This window comes from Strigops habroptila, chromosome 1 (assembly GCF_004027225.2).
Source record: "Strigops habroptila isolate Jane chromosome 1, bStrHab1.2.pri, whole genome shotgun sequence".
NCBI classification, from domain to species: Eukaryota; Metazoa; Chordata; class Aves; order Psittaciformes; family Psittacidae; genus Strigops; species Strigops habroptila.
Window position 1 is genome coordinate 133,837,998 of NC_044277.2, and position 17,947 is coordinate 133,855,944.

Genomic DNA, 17,947 nt, shown 5'->3' on the forward strand with positions numbered 1-17,947 from the left:
GTCAGTGGAGAATCAGATGAAGCCCTGCAACACTTTTTGTAAAGGGGCCTATGTAGGTATACGTGATGAGCTAGGAGGGGCTGGGGAGCAAGGGATACTGCTTACCTGATCCTGAAGGTCCAGGGGGGCCTGGCTGGCCAGAAGGACCAGGCCTTCCAGGTGGACCCATGATACCTGCAGGTCCAATGTCTCCCTTCAGCCCCTAAGAGAGAGGAGACATCCATTTATTTGCTAAACTATTCATAACACACAACCTCTTCCAGCCAGCATGGGCTTCCCTTTTAAGAAAGCCAAGAGATTTGTCAGTAAGAAGCATGCAGCACAAGCTTCATAGCTAGCACCCCAGGGAAGAGGTGCTGCCCTCTTCTACCTGGAGACAGAAAAGTGTGTCCAGGCAGGACTTTTGCTCCTAAATGTGAGTGGTCCCAGAGTTGTGCTCTGTGTGGAGTCAGGAATCACCCTGACTTCAGTAATTTCATAGCCCTTCTTTAAGGATGCTTTTTTAGCCCTAGTAGCTGTCAGTGCAGCTCAGACAGAAAGGGCCGGTGGAGCTGAAATAGCTGACCATGGAAATCCTTAGTTACTGGGCTAATACACACTGAGAAAAAAGACCATTCACCAAGTAGTCGGCAAGGGCTTCCACAGTGACATTTCCCAGTCCTAGGGTGCTGTCTTTCAGAAGGACACTAACGACTTTGAAGCCCACACTGTTTTCAGAAGTACCTTAGGTGCCTAGACTCCTGTATCTCCTTGACTTTCACCATGGGTATAGCTATGTTAACAAATCACAAGCCAAGCAAGGGCTTGGCTTTACAAAGTGCAAGCTCTTGTGTGGCAACCTATAGTGTTCCTCTGGTACCCTATCACTCAAGTCAAAATGCTGTAAAATTGCCTGTGGGAGATCAGCTTACACACAGTTACCATACAATAGCTAATATTCTGCAAAAGCAGCCCTAATTTGCCTCATGGGATCTTGTTTGTGCAGCCATGACCTTAGACATTGAAATTTTCACCTTAGAACTATTCAGCACCTTCATATTTATGCTCCTGAATTTAATATGGTGATACTTATTAAAAATAATTATATTTATCTTCCTACTCATGCACTCTCCAAGGCTTGGGTTTCTCAGCTTTATATTTTGGAAGCATATTACACAGCTTAAAGTTTAAGTCTGTGATTTGATTTTATGTAACAGCACACATTATTTAGCATAGCAGAAATGGTGTATATTGTGTAAGCTTTCTTTTAATAACAAAGGAGACGAGTTCCTCGAAGATAGTGTAATTCTAGGTTAATGTGCGTTCATGGGCTTGTGATGAGTGGTTACATATCTGATTTCAGAGTAATAAAGCATATGGGGTAATGTATGCTAAAATAATCTATTGTTATATAACATGTCATACCCCATGGATACATTTGAATGTCACTTGCACCATTTCAGCAGAGGAAGGTTGATTTTGCCATGGCCCATAAAGAACTTAATTGAATATTTGCTTTGTTTAATCCTATTAGGTAAGCTCTGTGCCATCAGACTCTTCCAGGATTTATGTGAATGTCAGCGATGCTGATCCCTAATTACTTCTTACATTATGCAACACAGAACGAGCAGACCAGGATTTTCTAGCCCCAAAGAAGTCTGTGGGAAACCTCTTTCCCCCACAGAACAGCGATCTGGCAGAGGCAAGCCGGTGCCAGTTGGACATGTACTGCCTGAAAACGAGCTGTCTTCTATGTCTCCTGCTTTGGAGGAGTGGTTGCTTAATGCTTGCTTGTTTAGCACAGATAGATTAAATAATAATGGCAGAGATTTATGTTAAACATGCTTGCCTTGCTTCTTTTCAAACGTGCCCATGGCATTCAGAGAAGCTTTTCCCAGGGACAAAATTTATATTCCCTTCCTTTCTTTCAAAGTGACATTGTCTAAAGCCCTGAGTCATTCCTCCTTATCAAGACTGAAACCCTAAACTTGCTCCTTAGGATTAAGTCCCAAGCTACAAAGCTTTGGATGTTATATCTCAGAGGGCAGTGAAGCTGTGACTTGTGATTCCCAACTCCTGGTCACCTTTTAGGAAGAGCCTGCCCAGGGGAGAGCTGAAGAAGTCTGTGAGATACTCAAGACGTATCTCAAAATGGAAGTGGAAGTGACACCTTCCTAATTTAGCTGCTTTTATCTAGGGATGTCAGCAGGATCAAGAGACAGGAAACGACCCCATGTTGATGGAAACTATCCTCTCAGCTGAACAAAGAGCCAGACAACTACAGCACTTAAAGATAGCACCCAGACCCACAGAGCCTTAAAATGTCACTCTCTAGTTTTTTCAAAGGATTAGAAAAAAAGAAAGGAAATCGCTAATTCACCAATTGCAGAGAGGTAAACCCAGTTTTCATGCAGAAGATCAATGCTAAAATTGCTTTTAGGGCACAAGAAAGGTTTGTGTATTGAGCCTTGGGCCTGGAAATCCTAATTTAGGGCCAGACTACAGTTGTTTCAGTCACACTGATTGTTGCCTTAAATTATGACATGCCTTATGCCATCACTTTCTGATTAAGACACAGTGTAATGTGACAAAATGTCTAAGGTCAAGTAAGGAGCACACTGTGTTCAGGTTGATCTGCCGGTGCTCTGTCTTCGCTTTGTCTTATGCTACGGAAAGACATTGTGTGCATATTACTTTGGCAGGACAGATGAGCACAGTTTATAAAAAAAAAACCCAAAAAAAGAAACAGAACCAAACCAGTAGAAAGCACACATCAGCTTTTAAGACCTAACAAATTAAGGACAAAAAACCACATTTCTTGTGTGTCATCTAGCAGACATATTATTTCCCCCCTAACACTCAACTTTTAGTTTTTCCACACTGGCTATTCTTTCATTTCAGATATAGCTGACAGCATCAGAGCCACAGAAGCGGGCACATGCTTCTGTTTGCAGTGCTGGGCATAACCAGACTGCAAATAAAATACCTTCAGTTAAGCCCATCAATCACCTCATCTACAAGCTCCTGTGTCTGAGCAGATACAGATGTACGTTAACACCAAGTCAGCGTAGTGAGAACAGGTTCCCTTCCCTGTTAGTCAGCAAAAAGAAACAGGCTCTGCAGGTAGCAATTCAGAGCACCAGGAACTGGTCTCCTTCGTACCCTCAGTATCATTGTTTAAAATAAATACAAAAGGAAAGGTGCACACAATTCCTGGTCTTTACAATTCATCTGAAAGTCTGAAGAAAAAAAAAAAAGAAATAGTTCCACCAGCATAATTATTTTGAGCTCTAAATAAGGACCATTTGTCAACTATCCCATTCCTGAACAGCTTCCATACAAGATTACCATTGCTTAAAGTCAATATGTGTCTTCCTGACCTTTCTCAGAGAAGAATTTGTCCCTGGCATGCAGTACTATGGTGAGAACTGCCATATAAATATCCAGTCTAACACATCTATCTTGATTTAGAGTTAACAGAGGAAACAGGAGAAACAGAGAAGGTGTTTTAGTGCTTTGATTCTTTGCACTGTGTGCCAGACGTCTCCAAGACCTTGTGGCTCTGAAAGCTGATCTGTGTAGACTTGGGTCTAGGCAAAGCCTGACTCAACCAAATTGGATGGTGTGGAGAGAAAGCATCCTCCAGGCGGGCTTGGCAGCAAGGGCAGAGCCTGAATATACACTGGGTGAACACTTAGTACCTGTGCTAGAAACCCGGAGTGTATTACAGTCCAATACAGGGCTGAGTTTTGGACATATAGACCAGTGTTTTTCCTTGCCACACCCCACACACCAGTTTAATCCATTACAGCACACCATTCCTAGTGTACAGGCGGCTCCTGCCAGTGCACACGAGCAGTGTGTGTTTTGCTAGCAGTAGTGTACCTCTTTGCACTGGTGAGCCAGGGAGAAAACTTATGGACAGGCAATGGGACCTCCCTTGCAAGATGTTGATGCTGCCCTTTCTGCCCTCAGCTGAAGTGAGGAATAATTAGTTTTTGTAGCATCCACAGCAATCTCCCTTCTCATTCAGAGATCCAGAAAGCATGTGTTCCCCTACAAACCTTCCTTCACTCATCCCAGGAACATGTTACTGTGAGGGATAGGGGATGGCATTGGGTGTTGAATTTTGGGTATATCCCTTTTGCCATTGCAGCCTGCCTGTAAATCAAGCAGCCCCGCTCCCTAAATCAGCTTCAGGTTTAGGATCTACAAAGTGTTATATCCCACCTGCTCACTAAATCAGCTTCAGGTTTAGGATCTACAAAGTGTTATATCCCACCCGAACATCTACAATGTTACATCCCACACTAAGACCTGAACCTTGCATCAACTATCTAGCCATCAGGTGGGGCTGGGACTGTAGCTCTGTGTTGCTTAGGACTCAAAGGAGGGGTTCAAGGTCTGTTCAAGTTGTATTCAATGAGTTCATTATCAAGCCAGGAAAAATATGACTTTCCCCATGCTGCACAGAGAGAGAGCTGAATGTTACAGGTGAGGTTCCAGCCCTAAAGCTAAGGCTTTAACTTCTGCATAACCTGCGCGTGCACATGAGGGGTTTCAGGGTTTCTGTCTGCTCCCTGTGTGATAAAGTGCGTGTTACCACACATGCACAGACCACGCAGTTGTACACCACAACCACACATACGCCATGAGTCACAGAAAGAGAAACACCATGATCCTACTTGTTTGCCTCGTTTTCCGGGTCTTCCTATAGGTCCTCTGTGTCCTGGTACTCCAGACTGTCCCTTCGGGCCCATCTCTCCCTTGGTGGGTGCAAAGGGAAGGAAGGAGGATGTAAGTACATGGTTATACATGCCTTATACAAGACAGCAGATAGATGGTGCTTTCATTCACATGATTCCTCTAGATAATGCTGGCACTGTTTCTTTCTCAAAAATCCGAAAATAAAATATTTTAAAACAAGCATAAAGTAAAAAAATATCCCTTAAAATTTACCCACATTTTCCTGAAAAATCATTTATCAAAGAGGAGGCCAAATGGAGAGATCAGAAACATGCTCAGAGACTTGGAGAGGCCAAGCCTAGCAAAACTCTCTGACGCCTTCACAATATCTTGCTTTGCTGTTAAGAGTCATGTATAATAAAATCACTCAAGGAAAGGGAGGTGACTTCACTCATCTTCTAGCCTCCTCAGAAGCAACTATTATTTCCTTATCCTAATTTCAGAGACAAGATGTCATTACATCATAAAATTATCCTCCTTTAGAGTTTCTATCCAGGAGCCAACATCCACATTTTATTGTTTTTCAAGCACAGACTTATGATGACATAAAAACTGGTCAGGGTTATCACTGCTATTTATAGAAGTGCCATTTCAACTCATAGTATCAAGAAGGAAATGTTTATTAGCTTCAAGTGAATAAACCCCAAACAATTAGGGCAGTTTGAATCTGTAATAAGGATTATGAATATGTTAAACAGAAGGAAGATTATGACCAAACCAATGTTCTGGGGAAAAAGAGAAACAACAACAAATGGCTAAATTTTAGTGTTTTCTCCTAAGATAAAAAGTCTAAAGAATTTATCAACCAGTCCAAGAAGTGTTGGCCACTGAGTCAAGCAAGACTTTCAGTGTCTTATACTTCCCAGGATGCCCCTGAATCCACTCATTGACCCTATGTCAGCACTTAGCACAGCTCCCCAACATATCACAGCCACTTACTTTTTGTCCCAGCATTCCAGGGAAGCCTATTTCTCCCTACAAAGTAAAAGGACAAAAATGATAAAAAAAAATGTGGAGTCATCTTTGCCAAAGCAGAACATTCCTTGAAAGCAAGAAAAACAAGAGCCATGTACCAATACTGGTTAAAGAAAACCGCACTGTGATTCAGCACTGTGGGTGATGCAGTAGGTGGAGAATTATAAGCACAATTTTACTGTAAAGCCCCTTGTACAGTAACACTATTCCTCTGCCACCTGCTTCCTCTCCTCCAGCAAGAACATCCTCATCATACTTTTGTTTGCAGGCAGCCCTGCTACCTGGACAAATCCTGCATTTTGGAACAGCATTTCTCCATTTACGTCAAAAGCAGTTTACTTTCCCTTTCTCAGTTAAAAGATCCCCCAAGCCACGAATGTCACTCCTGCTTTTCCTCCCCACCCCCAGCATTATCATTCACCAGCTAAAACCATTTTGGCAAGCTATCATGCTTCTGGACTGCACAGGCCAGGAGAGACTGAAGTTACCTCCGGGGAATTCCCCTCCTGACTCATCAGCCTCCCTGCGTGCTGGCACTGGAGGACACATGGAAATGGAGGCTGCCCCATCAGGTAGGACCACTGCCTTCCCTCCCCACTCTTGCCCTCCCAGGAAGATGCCTCCTGGCTCCCTTCCTCCAAACCACTCCTGGTTTTTGCTGTCAGAAATACATTATTCCCTGTGCACATTCAGTGAATGCTCACAGCCATTTGGAAAAGAAAATTACCTGGTCTCCTTTGACTCCTTTATCACCCCTGTCACCTCTGGATCCCTGGAAAGAGGTAATAGGGTGATAACAGCTTAATTACTACCATTTCATGGGGAGACAAAAAATATTTCTCCCACATGAGATGTTATTTGGAGTCATGCATAATACAGTATTATCTTCAGAGTGAGGTATATGGTTTGATACTCTAAAATGTTTCCTTATTACTTTCATTGACATTATAACAGAATTAAAAGTAAGGCTTGCAGGAAAAGGGATTCATTCTCCCTAGATAATTACTTTAAAGAAGTGCTTTCCTGGATATAATACTACCAAACTTGATTTTTTTTCCCCACTTGGCTTCATCTAAGTTCAGGTCCTACTGTAAGGTCTTACAGTAAAAACTGTCTCTGTGCCAAAGTATATATATATAGCCTAAATAAACCAGAGGGACAATTAAAAAATTGTTATAGCCATTTTACAGATGGGGAAACTGTAGCGAGATGCACTGTAGTAACTTGTTTGTAAGAAGACAGGGTGTAAAACTCACTTCTTCAGCATCCCAGCCCACACCACAAGACTGTTCTCTTTCTTGATACTTGTTTTCACTTCTCAGTGGGACCTTTAGACTTCACTCCATCAAAAAACCAATCTCATTTCTACAGTTACTTTTTTTGCATTACTGTTTCCAATGGTTAACTTATACATTATTCTGTTGTCACACTGACCTTTTCTCCTCTAGTTCCAGGAAAACCCTAAAAGGAATGATAGATATTTTAATGCTTCTTGCTTTCAACATCACCCAAGAAGCTGGACTTTCAAACATTAAAGTGAAGAAAAAGAATGAAGCACAAATAATTAACTGCATCAACTTGTAAATGCAAATGCATATTTATAGCTTCTAAAATTGCACTGAAACAGAACTATGAAATATGAATTAAAGGCAAGACAACTCAGCCCAAAAGCCAATGTGAAAAAGCCAGGTAAAGCCAGCAGGTTTGATATTGTTTTAAAATTGAAACAAGGGAAATAAAATGTAACTGAATAAAGTCTTAGATGACATAATTAATAATCTAAAATATTTTTAGCAATAATTTTCTTCTCCTGGATTGTCGTGTTTGTTTGGGTTATTTTTCCCCCCTGCAGAACCTCTGTAAGTTATACATAAGTAATCTTCCAATATGAAGATTACTATAAAAACGAGTTTGTCTTTCAGAGACATACAATAAACAAAGGTGTTCAGTTCTTCTTTCCAGTCCTTCATTGAAATAAACTGATTGTATAATTTTTTTCAAGTATCTAATAATGTTGTGGCTTAAATCTGTAAATGCAAAGGCTATGCTATAGACAATGATGTGCAGATACCAGAACATTCAGACCACACTGTGCTTACTATCCGACTGTCAATACATATGCATAGATTTAGTAGAGGACCAAAATGACCTCCAGTCTTGTGAGGTGGGTGGAAAACATTGCAGACACGATTTAATGCTGCAGATATGCTTAACAACTCCAGTTTTCTAGTGGGACACAATTATATATGAGTTTTGCCTTTAACATACATTTTTGCATTAGAATAATTTATACTGAAGCATTTTTATGAAAAGCCAAAACCACAGCCAAGCCCAACGAGACAACATAACCTTGCTTGAAGGAGAACATATCTTTTAAGCTGTATTAGAAAAGATATATGTTGATAAATGCTTTCCAGCCAATTCATGAGGGAAGCAGCTGTCAGCAGAGAGTTAGAAACCAATGTCTGAAAATGCAGTGCTTGGTTAACAAACCTTGGAGCCCATTGGTCCTCTTGTACCTGGCAATCCCATCACACCCAACTCTCCCTTTTCACCCTAAAGGGGTCAATAAAGAGAGTTATTGATTGTGGCTCTCTGATGAGGTCGCATTTGAATGTCTGACAGTTTAGCTGTTGAGGTTTTGTGTGAAATGGTTGAGACAAGCCTGATCTTGGTGTAGCATTACAGTCAGAGGTCTGTATTTCAATCGTATCCTACCTGAGCCCTCATATGTTATCTTATTCTTCTATTTACATTTTCTTGGGTGCATAACTTGTGCTTCAGTTTTGCCAGATGCTATTAAAGAACATGCAAACAAATTAGCAGCAGCAGTGCATCCTTTTTCTGCATGAAGGTGCATTATCTCTACCCAGCATCACTTCCACTGAGTTGCAAAAAAGAAAGGTATTTTGCTGCAAGTCTTTATGGCTTGGGAAGACATAGTGACTACTTTTATTGCATCTCTGAGACAACATGTGCTTTACAGTGGTTTGGAGCCAGTAAATCATGAAAAGGCTTTACAACTTCTCTGGCTGCTGCCAGTTAATTATATCTAGCGTGAAATACAGAGTAGTCCCCGCAGACATGCAGTAGCACTACCAGCATACAGTTGGCTCTCATTCATTGGCTTTCACTGTCCTAGAAATGAAGACGATTTTCACATTGACTGCTGCCCCAGCAGAAGTTCAGAAAAGACTTGAAGAGACAAAGTAGAAGTAAGGATTAGACCAATGCTGTGTCAAAGAAAGAGAAGACAAGTAAGGAGACACAGCTAAAAAATAGAAGGCACAGAGATGAGAATGAGAGAAAAAAAACCCCACAACAACAAAACAAAACAAAGAAAGAGCAGCTTCCTGGAGGTTTACAGCAAGAAGAGAATGCAGCAAATGACTGTAGAGAAGATTAGTATCAGGAGTCTGGGAAAATCAGAGATGAGAAGGAGAGAAAGGAAAGAGGGAAACAACCGATGGAAGTGAGCACAGAGATCTGCTGGCCTCTATTTGACTGGAGCCTTTACTGGCAATCAGGAAGCCGAATTCATAAAGACCAGGAGAAACGAAAGTGTGAATCCACCTAAAGAAAACAGGAGACGGGTATCAAAGGAGACAATAAAAGCAGAAGAACTGGAATCAAAGAGCAAGTAGCACTTGCAGTCGAAGTATAGGAAAATATATTAATACTGAATGTGAGGGATGCTTCTAGAAGCGTGATGAAAAAGCATAACAACAGGCATAGAGGAGATCTAAATTAGGAAGACTGTAAATAAAACTAGAGCTTACATAAGGAAAATGCCAAGTGAAAGATTTTTCTGACTGTTCTGCTCTTAGTACTAAGACTGTGAGGGAAGGAGGTAGTTGAACCTTCCTTCTACCCTCACTGCTCCCACTGTGGTAAATCATAGCACACAGTGCATTTGCAGGGGGTACACCATTTCCCATCACACAGCTCAAAGTGAATGTTGTCTCCTTTTAAGCAACACTCTGGTTGCTTGTCTACATTCCCATATTCTATAATATGATGTTCTTCACCTAACACAGTGAAGAGCTTGAGGGTCTGCTCCCCAGATGCGGCTTCAATTCAGAAGTCATCTGCTAAAATTCTTGCAGTCCTCTGAGGTGGGGGCACCAGCCTTGATGAAGCAAACGAAGAGTCAGAGATGTACTGGAAAATGCAGCTTCGAACTAAACCTTGTGTGCAGTCTTTTTGCCTGATGCATACTGAATTGAAGGAAAGCAAGTTACCTCAAAAGTCCCAGTAGAAACTCTGTATACTGTGGCTTATGTGAAGAGCTATAGCTTTTGCATAATGTAATACTCAGTAAAGGACTGTCTTGAAGCTTTTTTATAATAAACGCATAGGAAGCAACCACTCTGCAGTAGCAAAGCGTGTCCTGACATTTCTTCTGCTGTTGGTTATTAAAAGTCACAGGAATAAATGTCTGTTTGTACAGGAATTAGCTTCAAAGATGTGATCAGTAATCCTCATGGTTTGTAATCTCTTTCCCCTGAGACCAGCGTGGTATTTCTCCTTTGATTGCATGGGCACACAGTTATGCTGCCAAGAAGTACACATTCAGGCAAAGAGATCATCATAAAGAACAGTCATAGAAGTGATGATCAGTTTTAAAGCACTGAACAATGTGATTATGAGACACTAGTGGTTATCAATGAGCCTTCATTAGATTGATTTTCAGTTTCCCTTTGACATATTTGAATCAACATAAGAAGTGCTACAGGGGCTAGCCTGAAGGTGGAGTAAGCTAACCCTAGACTGGGCAGGTCTTTACAGACCAGTGTAAGAAACAGGACAAGCACAGAGTGTCCTTGCACTGCTGCAGCTTCCCAGCCCCCAGCAGATAGTGGCTTGGAGACTTCCCAAGCCAATTGTCATATTCAGATAGTGATGTTGAACAGGTTATTCCATGTGAATTTTAGTCTTACCTTCGGTCCCACAGGTCCAGGCCATCCTATTGGTCCCGGCATTCCAGGAACGCCCGGGGAACCTGGTCTACCCTTGAACGGAAAACACCGGTTACAACAATTCATGCAACACTATTCCTACACACAGGCTTCCACTACAGACAGGAGGTGTGAAGGAATAAAGTCTCTTTAGGAAAAGACCTGCAAATGCTTCTTTACCTTGTTTTTAATCAAAAAAAAAAAAAGAAAAAAAAAGCTATGTTATATTCATAGTACAGTTTGTGTTGATGCTGCTCGAGGAAGTGTGGGCTCGCAGAAGTACCAAGTTATACTGATTCAAATAAGCAGTTCAGCTACAGAGTAAATCTGCATGCAGTTAAAATAATCATCCTAAAACCCCAGTGTGAATAACTTAAATCTTCTTTTTATTTAATAATCAGTACGAATCCAATTTATGTTAAGAACAGAACCAGGTTTTTAACTAAGATAGTCATATATTTATTGACTGTTATTCTGAACATTCTCATATTACTAACTATAACAGATTCTTTATTAGCTACTTTATGACTAGCAATAACTACATACATACAGTTATTTGTCTATTTTAATTACTGCCTGTAAATCACTGTTTGAGTATCTCAAACAGTGGTACTCCAGTACTTTATGCCACTTGACAATATGATCCCAGAAATGTCCTTGTGACTCTGGGGCCATGAGTGACCTCCACGAGCCAGACAGCTTTTAGCAAGGCTTACACTGTTTTATTTCCAACTTGAGCAACTTCTCTTTCCGGACCTATCAGTTTTTCTTAGAAGAGCAAGTATTGATGTACTATGTTTAAGGTTTGCACTTTCTTGTAGGTTGGTGGGTGACTCTCCCTGAGACATTATCGTTTTGAACTCTTGGATTTATATAAGCAATATCTTTGTTTACTGTGGGGCATTTGCAATTTAGATTAAAGAAAAAGACCTCTTTTGTTTATGTGTTTCATATTTATTTGAATTGCTGATTGGTGTTAAAATCCTTTGTATGTTATTTAAAAGGTGTTAAAATCCTTGGTATATTATTAGAAGGGTACTTCTTTTCCTGGTTAGTGACTACCCCCTGCTTATCTCTGATTTCATCCTGCATTGCTGTCTTCTTTTAAAGTTAATTACATTAAATGGAGGTACTTAGTGACTGAGGTAACGTATTCTGTTTCATCACATGTAGGGACACATATTTTGGACAATATATCATGGCTCATGTGTCACCAAGCATAGGACCGTAGTCAGCATACTGCATTGCTGCCAGAACTCTTGAAGTGTAATCATTAATGGCTATCCCCCCTTTGGAGGTATTTGGCTGAGCCTTGTTTAGACTTTGGAGGAGTAAAAAGTTTAATGTTGTTTTGGGCTTTGTTTTCATACACCTTTTATGATAGCTCACATACTCCACTTGCCCTGTCCACAGAGGCACAGTTCAGGTCATTCCCCATTCTGTTTTAATACAGAGATGTATGCTCTTACTGAGGGAATTTGTCGAATTCAAACCATCTGGGACAGGTCTCCAAGCCAGAGGGCCCAGCTTTCCAGCCCTGCACCCAGAGCTCCCTACCACTCACCCTGGGTACCAGGAGAAGGAGCACATACAGGTTAAACTCCAACATTAGCTAATCGTTATTGAACTATTGTCTGCACCCCTCTCTGACAGCTGTGTCAAGTATTAGATGGGTTCTGAGAGAGCACCTTTGTTCATACCTTTCTTCCTGGCCTGCCAATTTCCCCCTGCCAGAGAAAGGAATATGTTAGTCTCATAGGCACCACATGAAGCACAGTGGATCATTAGTCAATGCATTTATATAAAAAATAATAGTAATTAGGGAATACCTTTGTGTTCAAGACTTACTTTGCTTCCAAAGGTAAAATGAGAATTACTTTAATAAAGCTCCTTGGTTTTTCCTGTGTTCTCAGCCCTAAATCTACAATCATCCCCTTGTATAGCAAAGCACATAATTATGTGCCCAGCTTCAGGTATAAGGCTCTTAAAACATCACCATGGAGCAAATGCCATAACTTAACATACAGGCCAATTTTAGCATCTGAGCTGACCCACACAATTAAGACTGCGTGGGAGAGCTCTGCTTTTCATGTCCTCCCAGAGGGTCAGGGCATTCAAAGGCTTTTGGATCAATAAGATCACTGACTTGTGCACCTGAGCTGCTTTCTTAACACATACTCTAGACAGAGGTAGCTGTCATGACAAGCCATAAAAGGTATGCCAAGATTGAAAATGAACACTGAAAGATGAAGCTTGAAATTATAGATTCAAACCAATTCACAGCCTTACATTCAAATTAAACCAAATCCCCTCATCCATAAGGTCCACCATTTGCTAAACAGACAAGGAAAAAAGTGAACATGCCCCCACCCCCTTCTTTCTTCCTCAAAAACATATCAAACTCCATAACAACAGACGCTTACTTTCTCGCCTTTTGGTCCCATTATACCAGGAATTCCTTGTGGGCCCTAGGGAGAAAAGTGAATACTGTTATTAAACTGCATTAGTAAGGAGGCTGGACTGATACAAGAAGTGCAGGGGCATCTTCTAGTTGAAGAAAAGCAGCAGGAAAAAGGCCTGGGGCAAAGGAAAGCTGAGAAGTCTTAAGAATGAGTGACAATGAGGACACAGAGACACTGTGTCAGCTGGCAAAGAAGGTCAGTCAAAGGGGTGGTAAGGGAAGCAGCATAAAACATGTGGGATGGGCTCTGCAGTGTGGTATGGACATGGAGGATTGCCACCACTTCTGAATCCTGACAATATTTCTCTCTCTCAAATGAGGATGGTTTTCTCCTTTCAGGACACTTCTTAATACAGGGAGATCTTGAACCCCATCTCAGAAAAAAAGAAATCAGAAAACCAGTGTTGTTTCTAGAGTGCTTCAGGTCACAGACCACCTTTTATTGGTGAATGACCAAGGAAAAAACTCCCATGAGCCTATATCAGAGGAGCATTAGATTCACCATACAAATCACTCCAGATTTGGATCCCGGCTGACTTATACTGTCCAAAACATGATGCAAATTGCACATGAATAGCAGCAAAGTATACCCTCTAATGCAAATTACTCCAACTATTTTTGTCAGTAGAGTTATTTTAGGTTTTCAATACTATAAATCGGAATGCACCCTATTAGAGTCAGAGCCCAATTTCATCTTATTACTTTCATTTTGCCTTAGGTTATTATACTGTGAGTTAAATCATTACAAATGTAGCTCTTCTTCTTATGAAAAAGTGTTAAAGTTTAGCTCTGAGTTGACAGTATGAGCTTTTACAACCCCTTTGAAAGCCAAGCAGGCTACAGCAGAAAAGAAATCAGAAGTACTTCTTAGATTATTTTTTCTTTTTTGTAATGGTAGCATTTCTTTTCAGGTGACCATTGTCATAAAAGTCTTGCCCAGAGGACTGCTGGCTCTAACACCGTCCCATTGCATGACACAGTCCCATCACGTATAATTAAAAATTCCAAAGCCATGTTATACCCACTCTGCTGTTTGCTGTTGTGATAAAATCTGCCAGCCTACTCCATTTAAAAATGTTCTTGGAGGGATCGTAGGTCATCTGGTTCCAAGATTAGTATTATTTATAGCAATGGACCTTGTAGAACAATAGAATTGATGTTATTGTTCTTCCAGTTTAAGTCAGAGAGAGCATTAAGAGGATTCTTCTTTTAAAAAAAGACAGCCTAGAGAACACTGAAATAACAACTGCTTCTTTTACATGTGCTGCAGGTCTGGATCATGGCCAACCACACTGCAGGGCTGTTCCATAATGCAGGCGAGGACAAACACTTCCCATTGCTTCTCACATCATTCACATCCTAAATGAATCTGCCTTGTCCTGCATCTCAGCAAAGACAAAATGGCAGAACAATAACGTCAAGATTGGTAAAACAAGACTTTGTGGCTTTCTTTGCAACTTCTTGACTGTTTACAAATACCTTTTGAAGTACTGACTTATAACTAAGCTCTTTTCCACATAACTGAGCCTTTACTGTGATGTATTGTCCATACGTTTTAAATAGCGTTTGGGTGCTTGTTAACTTCTCATGCTGTTCAAGCCCCACCCACAGCTTTGCTGCAGCAAAGGTTCCATGCCATGTCTCCTACTAGCTGTATTGTAATAAAACTGGCACTTGAGGAAGATCACTGTCCCAATGCACCAGGCACAGCACATAGCTTGGGACCACCTGTGCCCCAAGAGAAACTGGCATTACTTCTCCATGAAAAGCTTAATTTTCCTTTGGAGAGAATGAACTGGAATGGAAAGGCAGATAGGTGATCTTCTCCATGCTACAGAGGTGTGTGCAAACACCTTACCCTTAGAGGTGGACCATTTTCTTGGAAGATTTCTGGCCTTGCTCAGAAGATTTCTGAATGTACAAATTGTACAAAATGAAATGTGAGGCCAAAAAGACTGGCCCAAGGCTACCCAGCAAGTCAGAGGCAGAGATGTTGCAGGTCAAGCTGGAAGATCCCATATCTCCTGAATCCCATCCCACTGCCCTCCTGAAGCCCCTCCTTGTCTTTGATGTTTACTGTAGGTGTTTGCCTTCTCAGGGATGTACTCCACTAACATGCAAGTTCATTGCACCTTTTGTGCATCTGTTCCACAGGCTCATGTGAAGGACAACAGAGTCTAAAGCAGAGAGAAAAGTAACAAAGATCCTCTAAAGGAAGCGATGACACCTCTGTGATTTTTGATGGGTGCTACTCACTGTAAAACTACACAAAAAATGAAGGGTGAACTTGAAACCGACTAGAATACACAAGGCAGAGATGAGAACATAATGTAAAACGCCTACATGATTTATGCATAGCCATGTCACAATGAAATTAAGCTAGAGCTTAATGTGCTTATTAAGTGGTAAAAAGCATTGCAGATGTTTTACAGCTTTGTAAGGACCTTGAAGCAAGTGAGAGAACAATGTGGTTTAATCACAAGGGCATCACTCACCTGGGGGCCAGGTGGCCCTGCTGGGCAGTATGATTTGGGCAGAGAGGAAGCCTGTATTATCGGGAGCTCCTGACACAACTCTTTCATATCCAGGGCAAGGAGTTTCTACATAAAATAAACATAGGAGTGAACATGCAGCCAATATGTAGCCTGTTGGAGAAATGCATGAAGTGCCACAAAATGCTACAGCCCCAGGAGAGTTTATTTGCTCCCTTAGGGAGAAGCCCAGGGTTTGTCACAAGGATATCTTCACGCATGCTTGAACATTAGCACTTCAGCATAGTGTCCTGCCCCACGCTTCCTCCTCCTCCTCTCCCAGAGGCACATTGCAGCTGGGGTGCTGTACACCTATCCAAGCCAGCGTGGGACCCTGGCCTATTCTTAGACCTGACCCTGCTCTCTCCGTTCCACTTTACATATATCAGCACCTCTCCAAAAATAGAGTCTTTGCTCTAATAATAGAGACTATGCTCAGCAAGGGTATAGGCAGTGTGAACTTCGCTCCAGAAGACACCAGCCCATAGGCTCTCAATTACTGATCAATGAATGTTTAATCTTTTGACTTTAAAATTAGGATTGCATGAGTAACAGTCTTGTGACGAAAGTTATCTCCCGAGGGAACGTTGACTAACACTGAGCCAGAAACACTGGGTTAACACAACCTATCTTCAGCTTCCCAGTGAAAAGCCAGTCTCCAGAAAAGCTCCAACTAGAGGCTCCAAAGCACAAAGTTCATAGTGAATTCACACGGCTCCCACCCTCCTCGTAACCACTTTTATTCTCCCTTCCCCCATCCCATAAGGGGGATGATGTGAAGGGTGAATTTATGCTCAGATTACTCTCTGGGGGAATCTCAGGGACCCCTGGTCCCAACCTCATCCTCAATGGAGTATACCATATTCCTAAGGAAATCTTGTCTCTGGGTCTCCTTTCTGTGGACACCAAGGCACAGAGAGGGAATGAGGAAGGTGGAAGCAACTAGATTTTGGTCTGGGGGAAATAGCAGGCTGAGCTCAATCCTGGTCTCTCTGAAGGCAATGGAGAATTTTATACTGTATTCTTTCTTGTGTCAATTTTTGTCAGACAGCTTACTAATAATTATTTACATAACAGTAGCAATAATTGCAGTATTTGCATATGGTAAATGAATAGTAGAATTAAGAAAAAGGAATTATGGAGTAGGTAGAAAAATGCTTAATGTTGGCATGGAAAATGTATTGAAGTTAACAGACCCTGGCAATAAGAGTAACTGGGCAAACATACCTATCTTATCCTGTATGCTGCATATGTTAACATATATGTATGGGTACATATCATATAAAGCTGGTATGTGCATAGGTGGACGAGTGAAAACTGCGTACAGCAACTCAAATATGTCTTTCTGCAAAATGAAATGGTGGGAATAGATTCCATTGGAGGATTTTGGGACCTTCATTTCACCTGCTGCATAAGGCAAATGTGATTTAAACTAGGACACATACATAACATACGCCCTGAAAGAATTGTGTAGGATGGAAAATCGCCTTTCTGTCCTTACTTGGTTTATTGCATTGCTATTTCCTTTAGTTCAGGATTGCCTTGCTCTAAGTAAGTTCCCAAAACAGAATAAGGAGAATATTTTAAGTTCATTGAGTTAACTGCCTGAACAAACCCTACTTCATTTCATGCCTTGACCTATTTGAGATTTCCTTCAAGCTCCAGTCTGGGATGTGGAATGATTCTCCTAACAGAGCCATATCAACACAGCCAGACCAGAGAGGTTTGCTGAGTGACACCATGCAGCAGTGCTTGAGAGGATGCTTCAGTCTTTGTCGTATATAGATAGACTCATTTAAAAAGAAGAGAAAGGCTCCAGGGTCACACTTACAGTGTTCCAGCCATGCCTGAAGGACGGTGGTGGGAACAGGGGCGGTGGAGGAGGGATGAGGAGGCAGCACGCTCTGAGGTTGAGCTGTTTCTTCTGTTCCAAACAAGGGAGATCTGTTCAATACAAACACTCATGGGTTGTCTTGAACACCACAAACATCTCTTACAGCATAAGAGGAGTTTCCATTCCACAGGATTTTCCTACATCCCATGTGCATTGATTGTAACACTGTAATCCAAGCAGGGATTTAAGAAACCAGGTGGTCCCTCAAGTCTATAAATTCCTTCTTGTGCTGAAGGAAGGCTGTGTGGAGATTTAAGCTTTTAATGTGGCTATTTTGGAAAATTTCTGATAGGCAACACTGGAAAATAGAAATATTTCTTGCTTTCTCTCTCTTCTTCCAAAAGTTTATTAGAAATAGCAACTTCTCATTCCCATTACAGCCCTCATGCCGTGAGGAAGCACT

The 17,947-nt window shown here is 41.4% G+C and overlaps 1 protein-coding gene across 2 annotated transcripts in view; it reads right to left on the reverse strand.

Moving 5' to 3' along the window:
* COLQ (collagen like tail subunit of asymmetric acetylcholinesterase) overlaps positions 1 to 17,947 on the reverse strand; it is a 43,973-nt gene that overhangs the window by 13,015 nt on the left and 13,011 nt on the right. The window contains exons 2-12 of one of the 2 annotated variants that reach the window (XM_030489863.1): positions 17,482 to 17,594; positions 15,615 to 15,719; positions 13,082 to 13,126; positions 12,359 to 12,385; positions 10,641 to 10,712; positions 8,194 to 8,256; positions 7,135 to 7,161; positions 6,428 to 6,472; positions 5,665 to 5,700; positions 4,665 to 4,745; positions 106 to 202 (exon numbers count right to left, since the gene is read on the reverse strand). In XM_030489863.1, the coding sequence (XP_030345723.1) occupies positions 106 to 202; positions 4,665 to 4,745; positions 5,665 to 5,700; positions 6,428 to 6,472; positions 7,135 to 7,161; positions 8,194 to 8,256; positions 10,641 to 10,712; positions 12,359 to 12,385; positions 13,082 to 13,126; positions 15,615 to 15,719; positions 17,482 to 17,594 (711 nt within the window). The remainder of the gene's footprint in view (positions 1 to 105; positions 203 to 4,664; positions 4,746 to 5,664; positions 5,701 to 6,427; positions 6,473 to 7,134; positions 7,162 to 8,193; positions 8,257 to 10,640; positions 10,713 to 12,358; positions 12,386 to 13,081; positions 13,127 to 15,614; positions 15,720 to 17,481; positions 17,595 to 17,947) is intronic. The other variant, XM_030490680.1, reaches the window with a different exon arrangement.